Source organism: Salvelinus namaycush, chromosome 35 (assembly GCF_016432855.1).
Source record: "Salvelinus namaycush isolate Seneca chromosome 35, SaNama_1.0, whole genome shotgun sequence".
Taxonomy (NCBI): Eukaryota; Metazoa; Chordata; class Actinopteri; order Salmoniformes; family Salmonidae; genus Salvelinus; species Salvelinus namaycush.
Window position 1 is genome coordinate 9865947 of NC_052341.1, and position 14263 is coordinate 9880209.

General features: G+C 43.4%; 1 protein-coding gene across 2 annotated transcripts in view; it reads right to left on the minus strand.

Moving 5' to 3' along the window:
* Window positions 1-14263, minus strand: part of LOC120029476 (KH domain-containing, RNA-binding, signal transduction-associated protein 2-like) — a 117131-nt gene that overhangs the window by 20934 nt on the left and 81934 nt on the right. For both annotated transcript variants that reach the window (XM_038974708.1, XM_038974707.1), the window contains exons 4-5: window positions 12419-12565; window positions 2176-2306 (exon numbers count right to left, since the gene is read on the minus strand). In XM_038974708.1, the coding sequence (XP_038830636.1) occupies window positions 2176-2306; window positions 12419-12565 (278 nt within the window). The remainder of the gene's footprint in view (window positions 1-2175; window positions 2307-12418; window positions 12566-14263) is intronic.

Here is a 14263-nt window from a genome sequence, read left to right on the forward strand (position 1 = left end):
GTTGGGTTTATGTTTAGTATAGTTGTCTAGCTGTGTCTATGTTGGGTGTAGTTTTCTAGGAAAGTCTATGGTTGCCTGAATGGGTTCCCAATTAGAGACAGCTGGTTTCTGTTGTCTCTGATTGGGAGCCATATTTAGGGTAGCCATAGGCTTTAGTTTGTGGTGGGGAATTGTCTATGTCTGAACGTTTGTAGCCTGTGTGTGTGCACTACGTTTATTAGCTTCACGGTCGTTTGTTGTTTTGTTAGTTTGTAAGTGTTTTGTTTCGTTTTGCCTTCTTCATAAATAAAAGAAGATGGCTTATTTTCCACATGCTGCGTTTTGGTCCGTCTCTCCTCCACACGATCGTGACAATATCGAACATTGATATTGTCCCTTGTGAGTTAAGGACATTTATATCGTAGCATACTCTGAGTACTGTATGTTGAACAACATACGTTAAAAACATCACTATGGTATTGATTGCATCTTGAAAATATTCGTTATCCAACGTGGAAATGAAACGCTGCTTTTTTGATTTCAAACAACTATGTGCAAAAGTGTAATGGTAGCTGATTTCAACACTTGTTTGTAATGTGGGCAGATATTATACAGACTGCCTCAGCTGGTGGTGGTCACAAGCTTAAGTGTTGTAAAGTGGAAGAGAAGCATAACATTTTCTGCTTGGACAGATACAGTCATAATGATGTTTGAAGCAGAACAGTCATCATATCACTTTTCTCCCAGACAAGCCATTCATTCGGACACTGCACTGTTATTCCAATGACCTGGGAAACCGGTTCTACCTGCATTTGTAGAGAATCCTCATGTCCACCTGTCTCATATACCGAAGCAGCCCTGGCAGCAGGTTGGCATTTATTGGGATGACTCATGTACTGGAGGCAGCTCTGCAGTGCAGTCAATAGCAGGCACAGCCACAAATTTATAAAATCTGATTTTATACCTAACCCTAAACTTAACCCTAACATTAGCCACACTGGTAACCCTAATGCCTAACCCCAACCTTAAATTAAGACCAAAAAGCACATTTTTGTTTAGATTATGTTTTTTAACGATTTAGCCAATTTTGACTTGGTAGCTAGTCCATCTGGCGGAAATTGCTCAGTTCTGCCTCCAGAACGTCAACCTGCGTCCTGGCAGGGAAATGACCCTCTGACTCCCTGTGCTTATCCCAGCAAGGGATGCTATAATGTTTAGGGTTCACTAACAGCTATTTGACTGTGCACACAACTCGCAAATGGGCACTGGTGTGTCTGAGCTGAAATTAGGGTGTTGGGAGAAAGATGCTGAGGTGCTTTCTTCTTTACTGCCTAGAAGGGCCAGAGGAGCACCACAGGGAGTCCAGGGTGGACTTAAGGTCATAAAGCTTTCTACATCTGGAGAATATCCAGACGTTTTAACACTAACAAGACGGAGGAGGCAGAAGATACAGTCTTCTGGCACTGCAGATCCTTCACTTAAGCTAGCAGTCCTTTATGATCGGAAAATACAAAGACTCCAAGGAGAATCACAGCCACATTACCGGTGCATATTTCTCATGGAGATTTACAGTAATGGCTTATCGAGGAGGCATAAGGAGTGAATCAGGGGAGGGACATGGTGGTGATTCTAAATGGGCAGAATCAGAATCATATGAGAAGAGGGGCTGTGTTTAAGCTTCATTACCAGCTGAGGTAGAATCGTACAAGTCATCACCGTACACTCAAAATCCTTGAGAAACTGTCACACTGGAGACATGGTCGGGGTAGATGTATAAAATATGAATTATGAGGTATGTCATGTCTGAGATATAAAATATGACATTAATTATGAAAACGTTACATCATGAATAATTAACTATATGTGCTTGAAACAAATGACGAATCATTCATCAAACGGGGTATGAGTATTAAACGCAATGAAGCCAAGATCACATTTTGATTATGATCGCAGTTAAAGTTCACACGGATACCAAACAAAACTACACACATGCACATGCACACCCACACACAAATGCACACCCACACACAAATGCACACACACACACACACACACACACACACACACACACACACACACACACACACACACAAGCCCAATCAATGACCATTAATGAGTTGGGATGGAGACCAACAAACCAGCGGATCATAATCAACATGGCTCATCTTGGCAAATGGTAGAAATCTAAATACGTACCGTGTGTTTGTGGTGGAAGCCAGTCGTAAGCCCCGCCCACGTACAGTCCTCCCTCTGCTGGTGTCTTCTGATCCTCCGTTCAAGTAGGAGAGCTCCCTCAGCTGCTCCTGTCTGATCTCATCATTGTAGTCCTGTGGGAACAGAATACAACAGGCCTCACATTAAATAAAAGAGGACATTTGTCTTAGGACCGCAACAGATGCTCGCAACTGCGGCAAAGCTCTTCTAAATAAAAAATTATCCTGATATGCACAGGAAATTCATGATTTAGTTTAACACTGAATATTAATTTAGAGGATGTTTGAGTCAGAGTAGTGTAGAGGAACAAGTCTCAGTATGCTGACAGTTGTTAGAACATAGATGAGGGGATAAGCAAGGACATTTAAAAAAAAAAGAATAAAAATAAAATACATTTCAGCATTCATAGTCAGTCTCAAAAGATAACGCCAGACTGTCCTCCAAAACACATCCATACTGAAAAATGGAGTGGAAATTTAGTAACACTTTCAATGAGGCATAAACATATAGCTAATGCCTTATAAGTTAATGTATCTACCCCATTAGTCATCCAAGGTCCATGGCCTTGGTTAGCTACATCATGTCCGGCTTCTGTTCTTCCTCCCTCAAGTGGGCCACTGATCTATATTTATATATAATAATTATTATTGTTGTTACTATTATATAAAAGGGCTGGATGGGTAAAAACAACTTTATTAGGCATCTGGGTTTCAAAACTCTGTGGGGTTTTCACTACATGGTTTTCACCTCCCCAGTATTTTCAGAGAGTCATGTAAGGAACCAGAGAAAACAGCTTACAGTTGCACTAAGACAGGGTTGGGAGTGCATGGGAAGCCATATTGAAAGCGGCAATAACATTGTCCTCGTGGTAATATCGCATTGCTGTGTCTTGATTCGTATATGTTTTTCTAAGCCAATCATTGAACATGACAAGGATCTGAATCACAGGCCAGATAACAGACTGGATCAAAGATATTTTATTATCTTGTCAACGGGATTAGATGGGCCTAATTTCCTCCAACCACTTATCCTCATCTTGTTTGCAAAGACAGCTTGGCTAAAACAAATATGAGAGGTGGCATTGAGCACAGAATTTAACCTCTACTTGGCTTAATCTGCTGATTGATGTGGATGACACACATTTGATCTATTTAACTTACAATATCATGCATAAACAAATGTATTTTATACCACAAACATCTAGCTTATATGCTCATCATATGGCATGAGATCATTAAGGTGCATTATTTTCATATCTACTGTAACTTCAAGAAAGGGTACAAAAAGGCATTGCTCACAAGCACCCCCATTGATTCATAATATATATATATATATATATATATATATATATATAATTTATATATAAAGCACACTTAATCAGCATGGCTACCACAGCATTCTGCAGCGATACGCCATCACATCTGGTTTGCGTTGGGGCTATCATTTGTTTTTCAACAGGACAATGACCCAACACAACTCCAGGCTGTGTAAGGGCTACTTGACCAAGAAGGAGAGTGATGGAGTACTGCATCAGATGACCTGGCCTCCACAATCACCCGACCTCAACCCAATTGAGACGGTTTGGGAAGAGTTGGACTGCAGAGTGAAAGAAAAGCAGCCAACAAGTGGTCAGCATATGCGGGAACCACTTCAAGACTGTTGGAAAAGCATTCCAGGTGAAGCTGGTTGAGGGAATGCTAAGAGTGTGTAAAGCTGTCATCAAGGCAAAGGGTGGTTACTTTGAAGAATCTCAAATATAAAATATATTTTGATTTGTTTAACACTTATTTGGTTACTACGTGATTCCATATGTGTTCTTTCATAGTTTTGATGTCTTTACTATTATTCTACAATATAGAAAATAGTAAAAATAAAGAAAAACCTTTGAATGAGTAGGTGTCCAAACTTTGGACTGGTACTGTATATACAGTGCCTACGAGAAAGTATTCAGACCCCTTGACTTTTTCCACATTTTGTTACGTTACAGGCATATTCTAAAATGGATTTAAAAAAGCCTTAGCAAACTACACACAATACCCCATAATGACAAAGTGAAAGCAGACTTAGACATTTTTGCAAATGTCTTACAAATAAAAAACAGAAATACATTATTTACGTAAGTATTCAGACCCTTTGCTATGAGACTCAAAATTGAGCTCAGATGCATCCTGTTTCCATTGATCATCCTTGAGATGTTTTTACAACTTGGAGTCCACCTGTGGTCAATTCAATTGATAGGACATGATTTGGAAAGGCACACACCTGTCTATGTAAGGTCCCACAGTTGACAGTGCATGTCCGAGCAAAAACTCCAACATGGTGGATCATTGTTTTTCCTTTCTGAGTGCTGTCTCAGATTATTGCATGGTTTGCTTTTTCCGTAAAGTTTTTTTGAAATCTGACACAGCGGTTGCATTAAGAACAAGTGTATCTTTAATTCTATGTAAAACATGTATCTTTCATCAAAGTTTATGATGAGTATTTATGTTATTTGACGTGGCTCTCTGCAATTTCTCCGGATATTTTGGAGGCATTTCTGAACATCGCGCCAATGTAAACTGAGGTTTTTGGATATAAATATTAACTTTACGAACAAAACATATATGTATTGTGTAACATGAAGTCCTATGAGTGTCATCTGATGAAGATCATCAAAGGTTAGTGATTAATTTTATCTCTATTTCTGCTTTTTGTGACTCCTATCTTTGGCTTGAAAAATGGCTGTGTGCTTTTTTGACTTGGCGGTGATCTAACATAATCATATGTTGTGCTTTCGCTGTAAAGCATTTTTGAAATCGGACACGATGGGTAGATTAACCAGATGTTTATCTTTCATTTGCTGTATTGGACTTGTTAATGTGTGAAAGTTACATATTTCAAAAAAATATTTTTGAATTTCCCGCGCTGCCTTTTCAGCGGAATGTTGTCAAGGGGTTCCGCCAGCGGAACGCCTGTCCTAGAAAGGTTATGTAAATTTGATATTTCAGATATGTCAGATTATTCTACAATGTAGAAAATAGTCAAAATAAATGAGCAAACACTTCTAAAAACCTGTTTTTGCATTGTCATTATGGGATATTGTGTGTAGATTGCTGAGGGGGAAAAAATTACAAAATGTGGAAAAAGTCAAGGGGTCTGAACACTTTTCAAAGGCACTGTATATAAATACATACATATATTCCAAATTTGTATCAGTTGAGGCATACATGTAGCATAACAGATGCCATAGACAGACCTGAATGATTACCACTTAAAGCAACTGGGACAAGACAGGTTTTCTGTAGGGGCTCAGTCTCCTTCTCCCTAAAGACCCATCTACCCTGGATGTAGGCTAATTTAAAAGCAGATCTTGAGTGATGTATGATGTATTTATTCATTCTGGTGGTATGGAAAGGAGCCCTGTGGTGGTGGTGGTATGGAAAGGAGCCCTTTGGTGGTGGTGGTATGGAAAGGAGCCCTGTGGTGGTGGTATGGAAAGGAGCCCTGTGGTGGTGGTGGTATGGAAAGGAGCCCTGTGGTGGTGGTAGTATGGAAAGGAGCCCTTTGGTGGTGGTATGGAAAGGAGCCCTTTGGTGGTGGTGGTATGGAAAGGAGCCCTGTGGTGGTGGTGGTATGGAAAGGAGCCCTGTGGTGGTGGTATGGAAAGGAGACCTGTGGTGGTGGTGGTATGGAAAGGAGCCCTGTGGTGGTGGTGGTATGGAAAGGAGCCCTGTGGTGGTGGTGGTATGGAAAGGAGCCCTGTGGTGGTGGTGGTATGGAAAGGAGCCCTGTGGTGGTGGTGGTATGGAAAGGAGCCCTGTGGTGGGGGTGGTATGGAAAGGAGCCCTGTGGTGGTGGTGGTATGGAAAGGAGCCCTGTGGTGGTGGTAGTATGGAAAGGAGCCCTGTGGTGGTGGTGGTATGGAAAGGAGCCCTGTGGTGGGGGTGGTATGGAAAGGAGCCCTGTGGTGGGGTGGTATGGAAAGGAGCCCTGTGGTGGTGGTGGTATGGAAAGGAGCCCTTTGGTGGTGGTATGGAAAGGAGCCCTGTGGTGGTGGTGGTATGGAAAGGAGCCCTGTGGTGGTGGTGGTATGGAAAGGAACCCTGTGGTGTTGGTGGTATGGAAAGGAGCCCTGTGGTGGTGGTATGGAAATGAGCCCTGTGGTGGTGGTGGTATGGAAAGGAGCCCTTTGGTGGTGTTATGGAAAGGAGCCCTGTGGTGGGGATGGTATGGAAAGGAGCCCTGTGGTGGTGGTGGTATGGAAAGGAGCCCTGTGGTCGTGGTGGTATGGAAAGGAGCCCTGTGGTGGTGGTGGTGGTGGTGGTATGGAAAGGAGCCCTGTGGTGGTGGTGGTGGTATGGAAAGGAGCCCTGTGGTGGGGGTGGTATAGAAAGGAGCCCTGTGGTGGTGGTGGTGGTATGGAAAGGAGCCCTGTGGTGGGGGTGGTATGGAAAGGAGCCCTGTGGTGGTGGTGGTGGTGGTGGTGGTATGGAAAGGAGCCCTGTGGTGGTGGTGGTGGTGGTATGGAAAGGAGCCCTGTGGTGGTGGTGGTGGTATGGAAAGGAGCCCTGTGGTGGGGGTGGTATAGAAAGGAGCCCTGTGGTGGTGGTGGTGGTGGTGGTATGGAAAGGAGCCCTGTGGTGGTGGTGGTATGGAAAGGAGCCCTGTGGTGGGGGTGGTGGTGGTATGGAAAGGAGCCCTGTGGTGGGGGTGGTATAGAAAGGAGCCCTGTGGTGGTGGTGGTGGTATGGAAAGGAGCCCTGTGGTGGGGGTGGTATAGAAAGGAGCCCTGTGGTGGGGGTGGTATAGAAAGGAGCCCTGTGGTGGTGGTGGTGGTGGTGGTGGTATGGAAAGGAGCCCTGTGGTGGGGGTGGTATAGAAAGGAGCCCTGTGGTGGTGGTATGGAAAGGAGCCCTGTGGTGGGGGTGGTATAGAAAGGTGCCCTGTGGTGGGGGTGGTATAGAAAGGTGCCCTGTGGTGGGGGTGGTATAGAAAGGAGCCCTGTGGTGGTGGTATGGTATTCTATATAGTAGGTGGGTGTACAACAGCGCACACAGCAGAGAGACTGCACAGAATTCAGATAACTTGATTTTCAGTCACTTATGGAAGCTGAAAAGGAAACACTAACATCGTCCCACAGACCAAGTTTGCGATGTCAATGAGATTTACTCATTCATGCCTTTCCTTTTAAACAGTGATACATTTCATGTAAAATGTCTGCATTACCTGATTGACAGTGACTTGTGTACAAACAGACGTAATCAAAATGGCGGTATTCTAGCGAGTGAATGAAGTAAATTCAAAGTCTGTTCCTAAATGCTTTGCTCTGCAAAACAGCAAGTAATGTCTTGAATAGCTTCAAGTGAAATAATTGTATTGCATTTGCACCAGTTTGCCCATAGCCAACACTTGATGGGGTTCAATTGGTTCAGAAAATAAATGTATTTGGCGATGAATAGATGTAATAGCTAACCAGATGGGATCACTATAGAGGCTGTTGGATGGTCAGGCTAATTAGCCTCTGGATAAAAACTGGTGGCAAAATGCTCTCAACTGAACCAGGAGGCAACAACTTGGGGAAAACACTGTGATTAAGCCTATTTCCAGAGAAGATAATGAAACACTGGCAGAAAAAAAGAGGCTCAATTCCCCACTATAATATGACAACCAAAATACCTGATAAACAATATAATTTAAAAACATTCAGAATAATTTTCATCCATTGTTTCACTTTTAGATAATAGTGGGGGTAATATTCCAGTATAAACGAAGGGGAATCAGACATTGCAGTGAAATACAGTATTTCAGCATTCTTACATTGGGGGTTGGTGGGTTGTGGTGTACAGCACCCTGTCATTGGGGTCTGCGTTAACCAGCGACAGCGTCTCTACTGCCAGTCGCCTCCCTAACAACTCTTCTGTGGTCCATACTGTTGATGACTGAGACAGTACAGATACACCTGTTGTACTGAACAAAAATATAAACGCAACATGTAAAGTGTTGGTCCAATGTTTCATGAGCTGAAAAAAATGATCCCAAAAATGTTCCATACACACAAAAAGCTGATTTTTCATTTTGTGCACAAATGTGTTTACATCCCTGTTCGTGAGCATTTATCCTTTGCCAAGGTAATCCATCCACCTGACTGGTGTGGCATATCAAGAAGCTGATTAAACAGCATGATCTTTACACAGGTGCACCTTGTGTTGGGGACAATTAAAGGACACTAACATGTGCAGTTTTGTAACACAACACAAATGCCACAGATGTCTGAAGTTCTGAGGGAGCGTGCAATTGGCATGCTGACTGCAGGAATGTCCACCAGAGCTGTTGCCAGAGAATTGAATGTCCATTTATCTACCTTAAGCCTCCTTCAACGTCGTTTAGATAATTTGGCAGTACGTCCAGGACCTCCACACCGGCTTATTCACCTGCGGGATCGTCTGAGACCAGCCTCCCGGAGAGCTGATTGAACTGAGGAGTATTTCCATCTGTAATAAAGCCCGTTTGTGGAAAAAAAACTAATTGGCTGGGCCAGGCTCCCCAATGGGTGGGCTTATGCCCTCCCAAGCCCACCCATGGCTGCGCCCCTAGATTAGGGCCTAATGCAGTTATTTGAATTGACTGATTTCCTTATATGTACTGTAACATTGAAATTTGTGCGTTTATATTTCTGTTCAGTATATTTTAATGCTACACATTGTGCTGCATGTATCACTATTCTCCTGGTACTAGGGGGCAGTATGTGAATCACTACTCTCCTGGTACTAGGGGGCAGTATGTGAATCACTACTCTCCTGGTACTAGGGGGCAGTATGTGAATCACTACTCTCCTGGTACTAGGGGGCAGTATGTGAATCACTACTCTCCTGGTACTAGGGGGCAGTATGTGAATCACTACTCTCCTGGTACTAGGGGGCAGTATGTGAATCACTACTCTCCTGGTACTAGGGGGCAGTATGTGAATCACTACTCTCCTGGTACTAGGGGGCAGTATGTGAATCACAACTCTCCTGGTACTAGGGGGCAGTATGTGAATCACTACTTTCCTGGTACTAGGGGGCAGTATGTGAATCACTACTCTCCTGGTACTAGGGGGCAGTATGTGAATCACTACTCTCCTGGTACTAGGGGGCAGTATGTGAATCACTACTCTCCTGGTACTAGGGGGCAGTATGTGAATCACTACTCTCCTGGTACTAGGGGGCAGTATGTGAATCACTACTCTCCTGGTACTAGGGGGGCAGTATGTGAATCACAACTCTCCTGGTACTAGGGGGCAGTATGTGAATCACTACTTTCCTGGTACTAGGGGGCAGTATGTGAATCACTACTCTCCTGGTACTAGGGGGCAGTATGTGAATCACTACTCTCCTGGTACTAGGGGGCAGTATGTGAATCACAACTCTCCTGGTACTAGGGGGCAGTATGTGAATCACTACTCTCCTGGTACTAGGGGGCAGTATGTGAATCACTACTCTCCTGGTACTAGGGGGCAGTATGTGAATCACTACTCTCCTGGTACTAGGGGGCAGTATGTGAATCACAACTCTCCTGGTACTAGGGGGCAGTATGTGAATCACAACTCTCCTGGTACTAGGGGACAGTATGTGAATCACTACTCTCCTGGTACTAGGGGACAGTATGTGAATCACTACTCTCCTGGTACTACGGGGCTGTATGTGGTCCACGTCCCAACTCCTCACACACAGTGAATGGTCTTTTCACAGATGCCGCATGCCCCTATTGGGGAAAACCCTCTGGACCAGATGACACATTGTCTGACTACCATGACATTTTGTTTGCTTGCAAGGCAAGTTTTGGAAGAAGTCCATTGATTCTAACCTGACAGATGAATACAGAGAATAACAGGATGGGTGGGCATGCCAAGGAAAATGCCAATCGTTGGATTGGCTACTTTGGTCCTCCTCCATACATAATTTGAACAAAAAAATCCTCCTCCTCCAACCAGGTTGCATTTAGGCGAGTTAATCATCAGGCTCTGGAACCTTGTAAGTCTCTATGTAGGAGATAAAAGACTGGGAAAAAATAAATCCCCCAAATATATTTTCATTCTAACCTAGCCAAAGCTGTAATACTTCAGGGGCAATGTTACCTCTATTTTCTATTTGTCACTGAGCAAATTTCAGGTCTGCTGAGAGCAAACTTGAACATTGTGAAAATTCTGTGCAACTTCTGGCGCACGTTTACTGTTAACACTGAGGCTGTACCCGCTTTAAGTTAGTTTTAACAGTGGTTAAGTAGGCCCTGTGGCTATTTGATCATAATGTAGGCCTACCAGAGTGGCCTACCATCAAAAACAATGGAGAAAATGCATCCCATAACATTTTAACGTGGAAATAGCGGTTCTATCGTTCAGCCTACAGTAGCAGCCAATGTGTGGTGTTCAATGTAAGACTTCTGAAAAAAAACATGCAGGGCTTGACATTAACCTGTTTATCCAGGAGATGACTGAAAATGTTGTTGTGTTGTTTGATGCAAGAAACAACTTTACAAAATAAAATGTATAACTATTCCCTTACCATTATTACAGAGAATCAGACAAATTATGCTACCCTCTGCCTATTGGATACTTAGCTTATCAAGCCTGTCTCAAAATACAACACTGTCCCTTTAAGACAAAAAAAAGGTTTTCACCTGAGTCGCTTTTCAAAGATGTCTAGAAATGCACGTTCCGACGGCCTCCCGAGTGGTGCAGCGGTCTAAGGCACTGCATGGCAGTGCTTGAGGCGTCACTACAGGGTTCGATTCCAGGCTGTGTCACAACCGGCCGTGACCGCGAGTCCCATAGGGCAGTGCACAATTGGTCCAGCGTTGTACAGGTTAGGGGAGGGTTTGACCTGGGGGGCTTTACTTGGCTCATTGTGCTCTATCGACTCCTTGTGGCAGGCCGGGCACCCGCAGGCTGACTGCGGTTGTCAGTTGAACAGTGTTTCCTACATGCAGCTTGCTTCCGGATTAAGCTGGCGGGTGTTAAGGTGCTCGGTTTGGCGGGTCATGTTTCAGAGCATCACTCGACCTTCGCCTCTCCTGAGCCCGTTGGGGAGTTGCAGCAATGAGACAAGATTGTAATTGGATCGCAATTGGATATCAGTTCAAAGTTAATGGCACAGATCCAGGTCACATATAGGCCTACTGCAACTCTGATTGATTATGGCATATGGGCCTGAGTCGTGCCTGCCAACGCAATAGAATCCTACTGATGTGTTTTGCCTATAGCAAAATCTGTGCATGGTTTTGCATACTAAGTCTTGCATAGTTTGTTTTGTTTTAGTATGTTGCACTGAAAGTGGCTAATATTGCGTTGATTTGATCACAAATCCTACTGTAAAGGGAATCATTGATAGTATTAACTAACGGGGAAAACTCTAGAAAGTTGAATGAAGTTCAATCTCGTGCTTCTCTGCCCGGGCTGATATTAATTCTGCATTGCAGCTTAGAGGGAACATTGTTCAGGGGTAGACACAAGTGTCCTTCTACTTGCAATTCTAGTCGGGTGGCCATTATGAACAGAATGGAGATTTGAAATATAGTCTTGACTGGGCTGGGGGGTACTTTGACCTGATCAGTGCAGCTGCCGAAGCTGAAACATATCCAGCTAAGCATATACTCTGTGATGTCAAACCTACGGCAGGAAGGGGGAGGCACAAGGAATGCCATGAGGAGACTCATCCAGCCTCTCTACCTGAGGGACTGGCAGACACTGCAAAGCTTTATTCATATTTACAGCTCAGCCTCAGCATGCCTATACAGTATGCACATTAATTACTGCTAACTGCTGTAGGCTCAAAGTCGGCAGAGACTTGCAAGTTGCTCTATACCACACTTGTTAATTGTGGAATACATTAACTCACTTGTTAGGTAGATGGGGGGGGGGGGGGGGGGGGGGGTACAGGGCAAAGCAAAAGCTTTATTTACATTGCAATATAGAAAATGTAATATAGCAACCATCCAGAAAATATTGCAAGTTACTTGAAAAAAAAGTACTACATTGTCATTCTTGAGAGATTTCATTTGGGGTTGTAACAAAATGTGTCATTGTCGACCTTCCAACATTCAATCAGTCTGTCTGGAGCTGTTTTAATCACTTGCTTAACCTTGTAGCAACTTTCAATTACATCTGAAAGTGCAAATAAGACCCGGTAGAGGAATCCACGAGAGCAGAGGTACACCGACCCATCTCAATGTACAATTAGAGTAAATTAAATGGTTTAAACGAACTTACTGGAACTAGGAATTTCTTAATCTCCTCCAAGGCATGGCTCATGCGGGAATAGGCCTCTCCAGGAGGAGCGAAGGCTTCAATTAAAACGTGGAGATCGTTACTCAAATGGGCATACTTGGCCTCTCCACTTTTCCTCAACTCTTCTTCCTGAGGAGAAAAAGAGAAGGAAAAATCAGGTCAAGAATTATTGTCGGGCCTGAAAGGAGAAAGTGAAAGTGATATCACACAGTACAGTTGGTATGATGGATATATCAAGTGAAGCATGAAGGGTTAACAAGAATCATTTGTAGCCCACAGCTGCCTATTAATAAATTAAATCTCATCAGCATGTCTTGACTTCCTCCCTCAAGCATTGGGGAAGTTGGGAGTGAGACGTCCCGGTTGCATGCCAGCCTGTCAGGCTGTAACCACCCACTGGGATTTACACAATGAAGCTGTGGCTGAATCATATTGAAGGTTTTGGTTTACATTATAAACAAGATACTACAAACTTGAATTATGTGTTAACGGTCCATGTACTTTTTGACCAATTGTTTTCTGAGTTAAAACGGAGCAATCGGCAACGTGAAAACGGACAGTTAAAAAAAAAATATATATATATAATGAGAAATTGCTTGTTTTATGTTCAAATTTTTTGGATATAAACAAAGCAACAACAAAAACAAATGTCATATTTAGATTTTCACAAGTGGGATGGGTTAAATGTGGAATGCGTTGGAGGCTACTGAGTGGAGGACGGCTCATAATAATGGCTGGAATGGAGTCAATGGAAACGACGTTTGATTTGTTTGATACCATTCCATTTCCTCCATTCCAGCCATTATTATGAGCTGTTCTCCCCTCAGCAGCCTCCACTGGTGGAATGCTTGTCATTGGCCAAATGCACAGGCAACACTTCCTGTGCCTTCAAAATAGGAGTTCACCCTAACCTCATTCTATGTATCTACTATCTATTAGGCAATCTATTAAAAGCTATTAATTAGTATCTTAATTACAAGATCGTGATATTTTTCCATTTATATTTAAGATAAGATCACAACAATGACAATGTTTATCAACCTATTAATGAACTGCTGTTACTGTAAATGGTTAGATAACTGATATATCCTAGCTCCCTTGTTAACCATAGTCTACGATGCTCATATTAACAATGTCATTTCTGAAGAGTTGTCATTTCAGACAATCGGGGTACTGTAGCTCTGCTGGGGTTGCTATTCTGTCTGTTGAGGGCATGGGCTCAGAATAGGAGGTGAATGGAGGAGTCAGATAATTACATCATTCAACAAAGTGACAATGAAGAGGCAAAAGCAGCTGAGAGATTCAGATTAAGAGCAAAAGGCCCGAGGCTACAGAGAGACGACGTACACATGGCTGACCAGGCCAGCACACACACACACACACACACACACACACACACACACACACACACACACACACACACACACACACACACACACACACACACACACACACACACACACACACACAATCTGCAGTGCACTCCTCTCCCTGCACCCTTCTCCTGCCTGCCACGTACCTGCTCACACACCTAAAATGTAGGGAAGATCTAGGTCTGTATTCACCAAGTGTTTCGGAGTAGCATTGCTGATCTAGGATTACTGATCAGGTTCCCGTTGTTCATGTAATCAGCAGATGCTGACGCTATTTCAGCACTGAGGACCGGTCCCCCATTGAGTCATCATTACAGGAAAAGGCCCATAAAAAATAATATTGTGGAGATTATTTCTCTTTATATTGAATTGTTGTGTCCAAACTCTCTTTATTTTGATCGTTTATTCACCGTTAGTCAGCAGCTCCACACAAAATAATTTTTCTGGGTGTCCA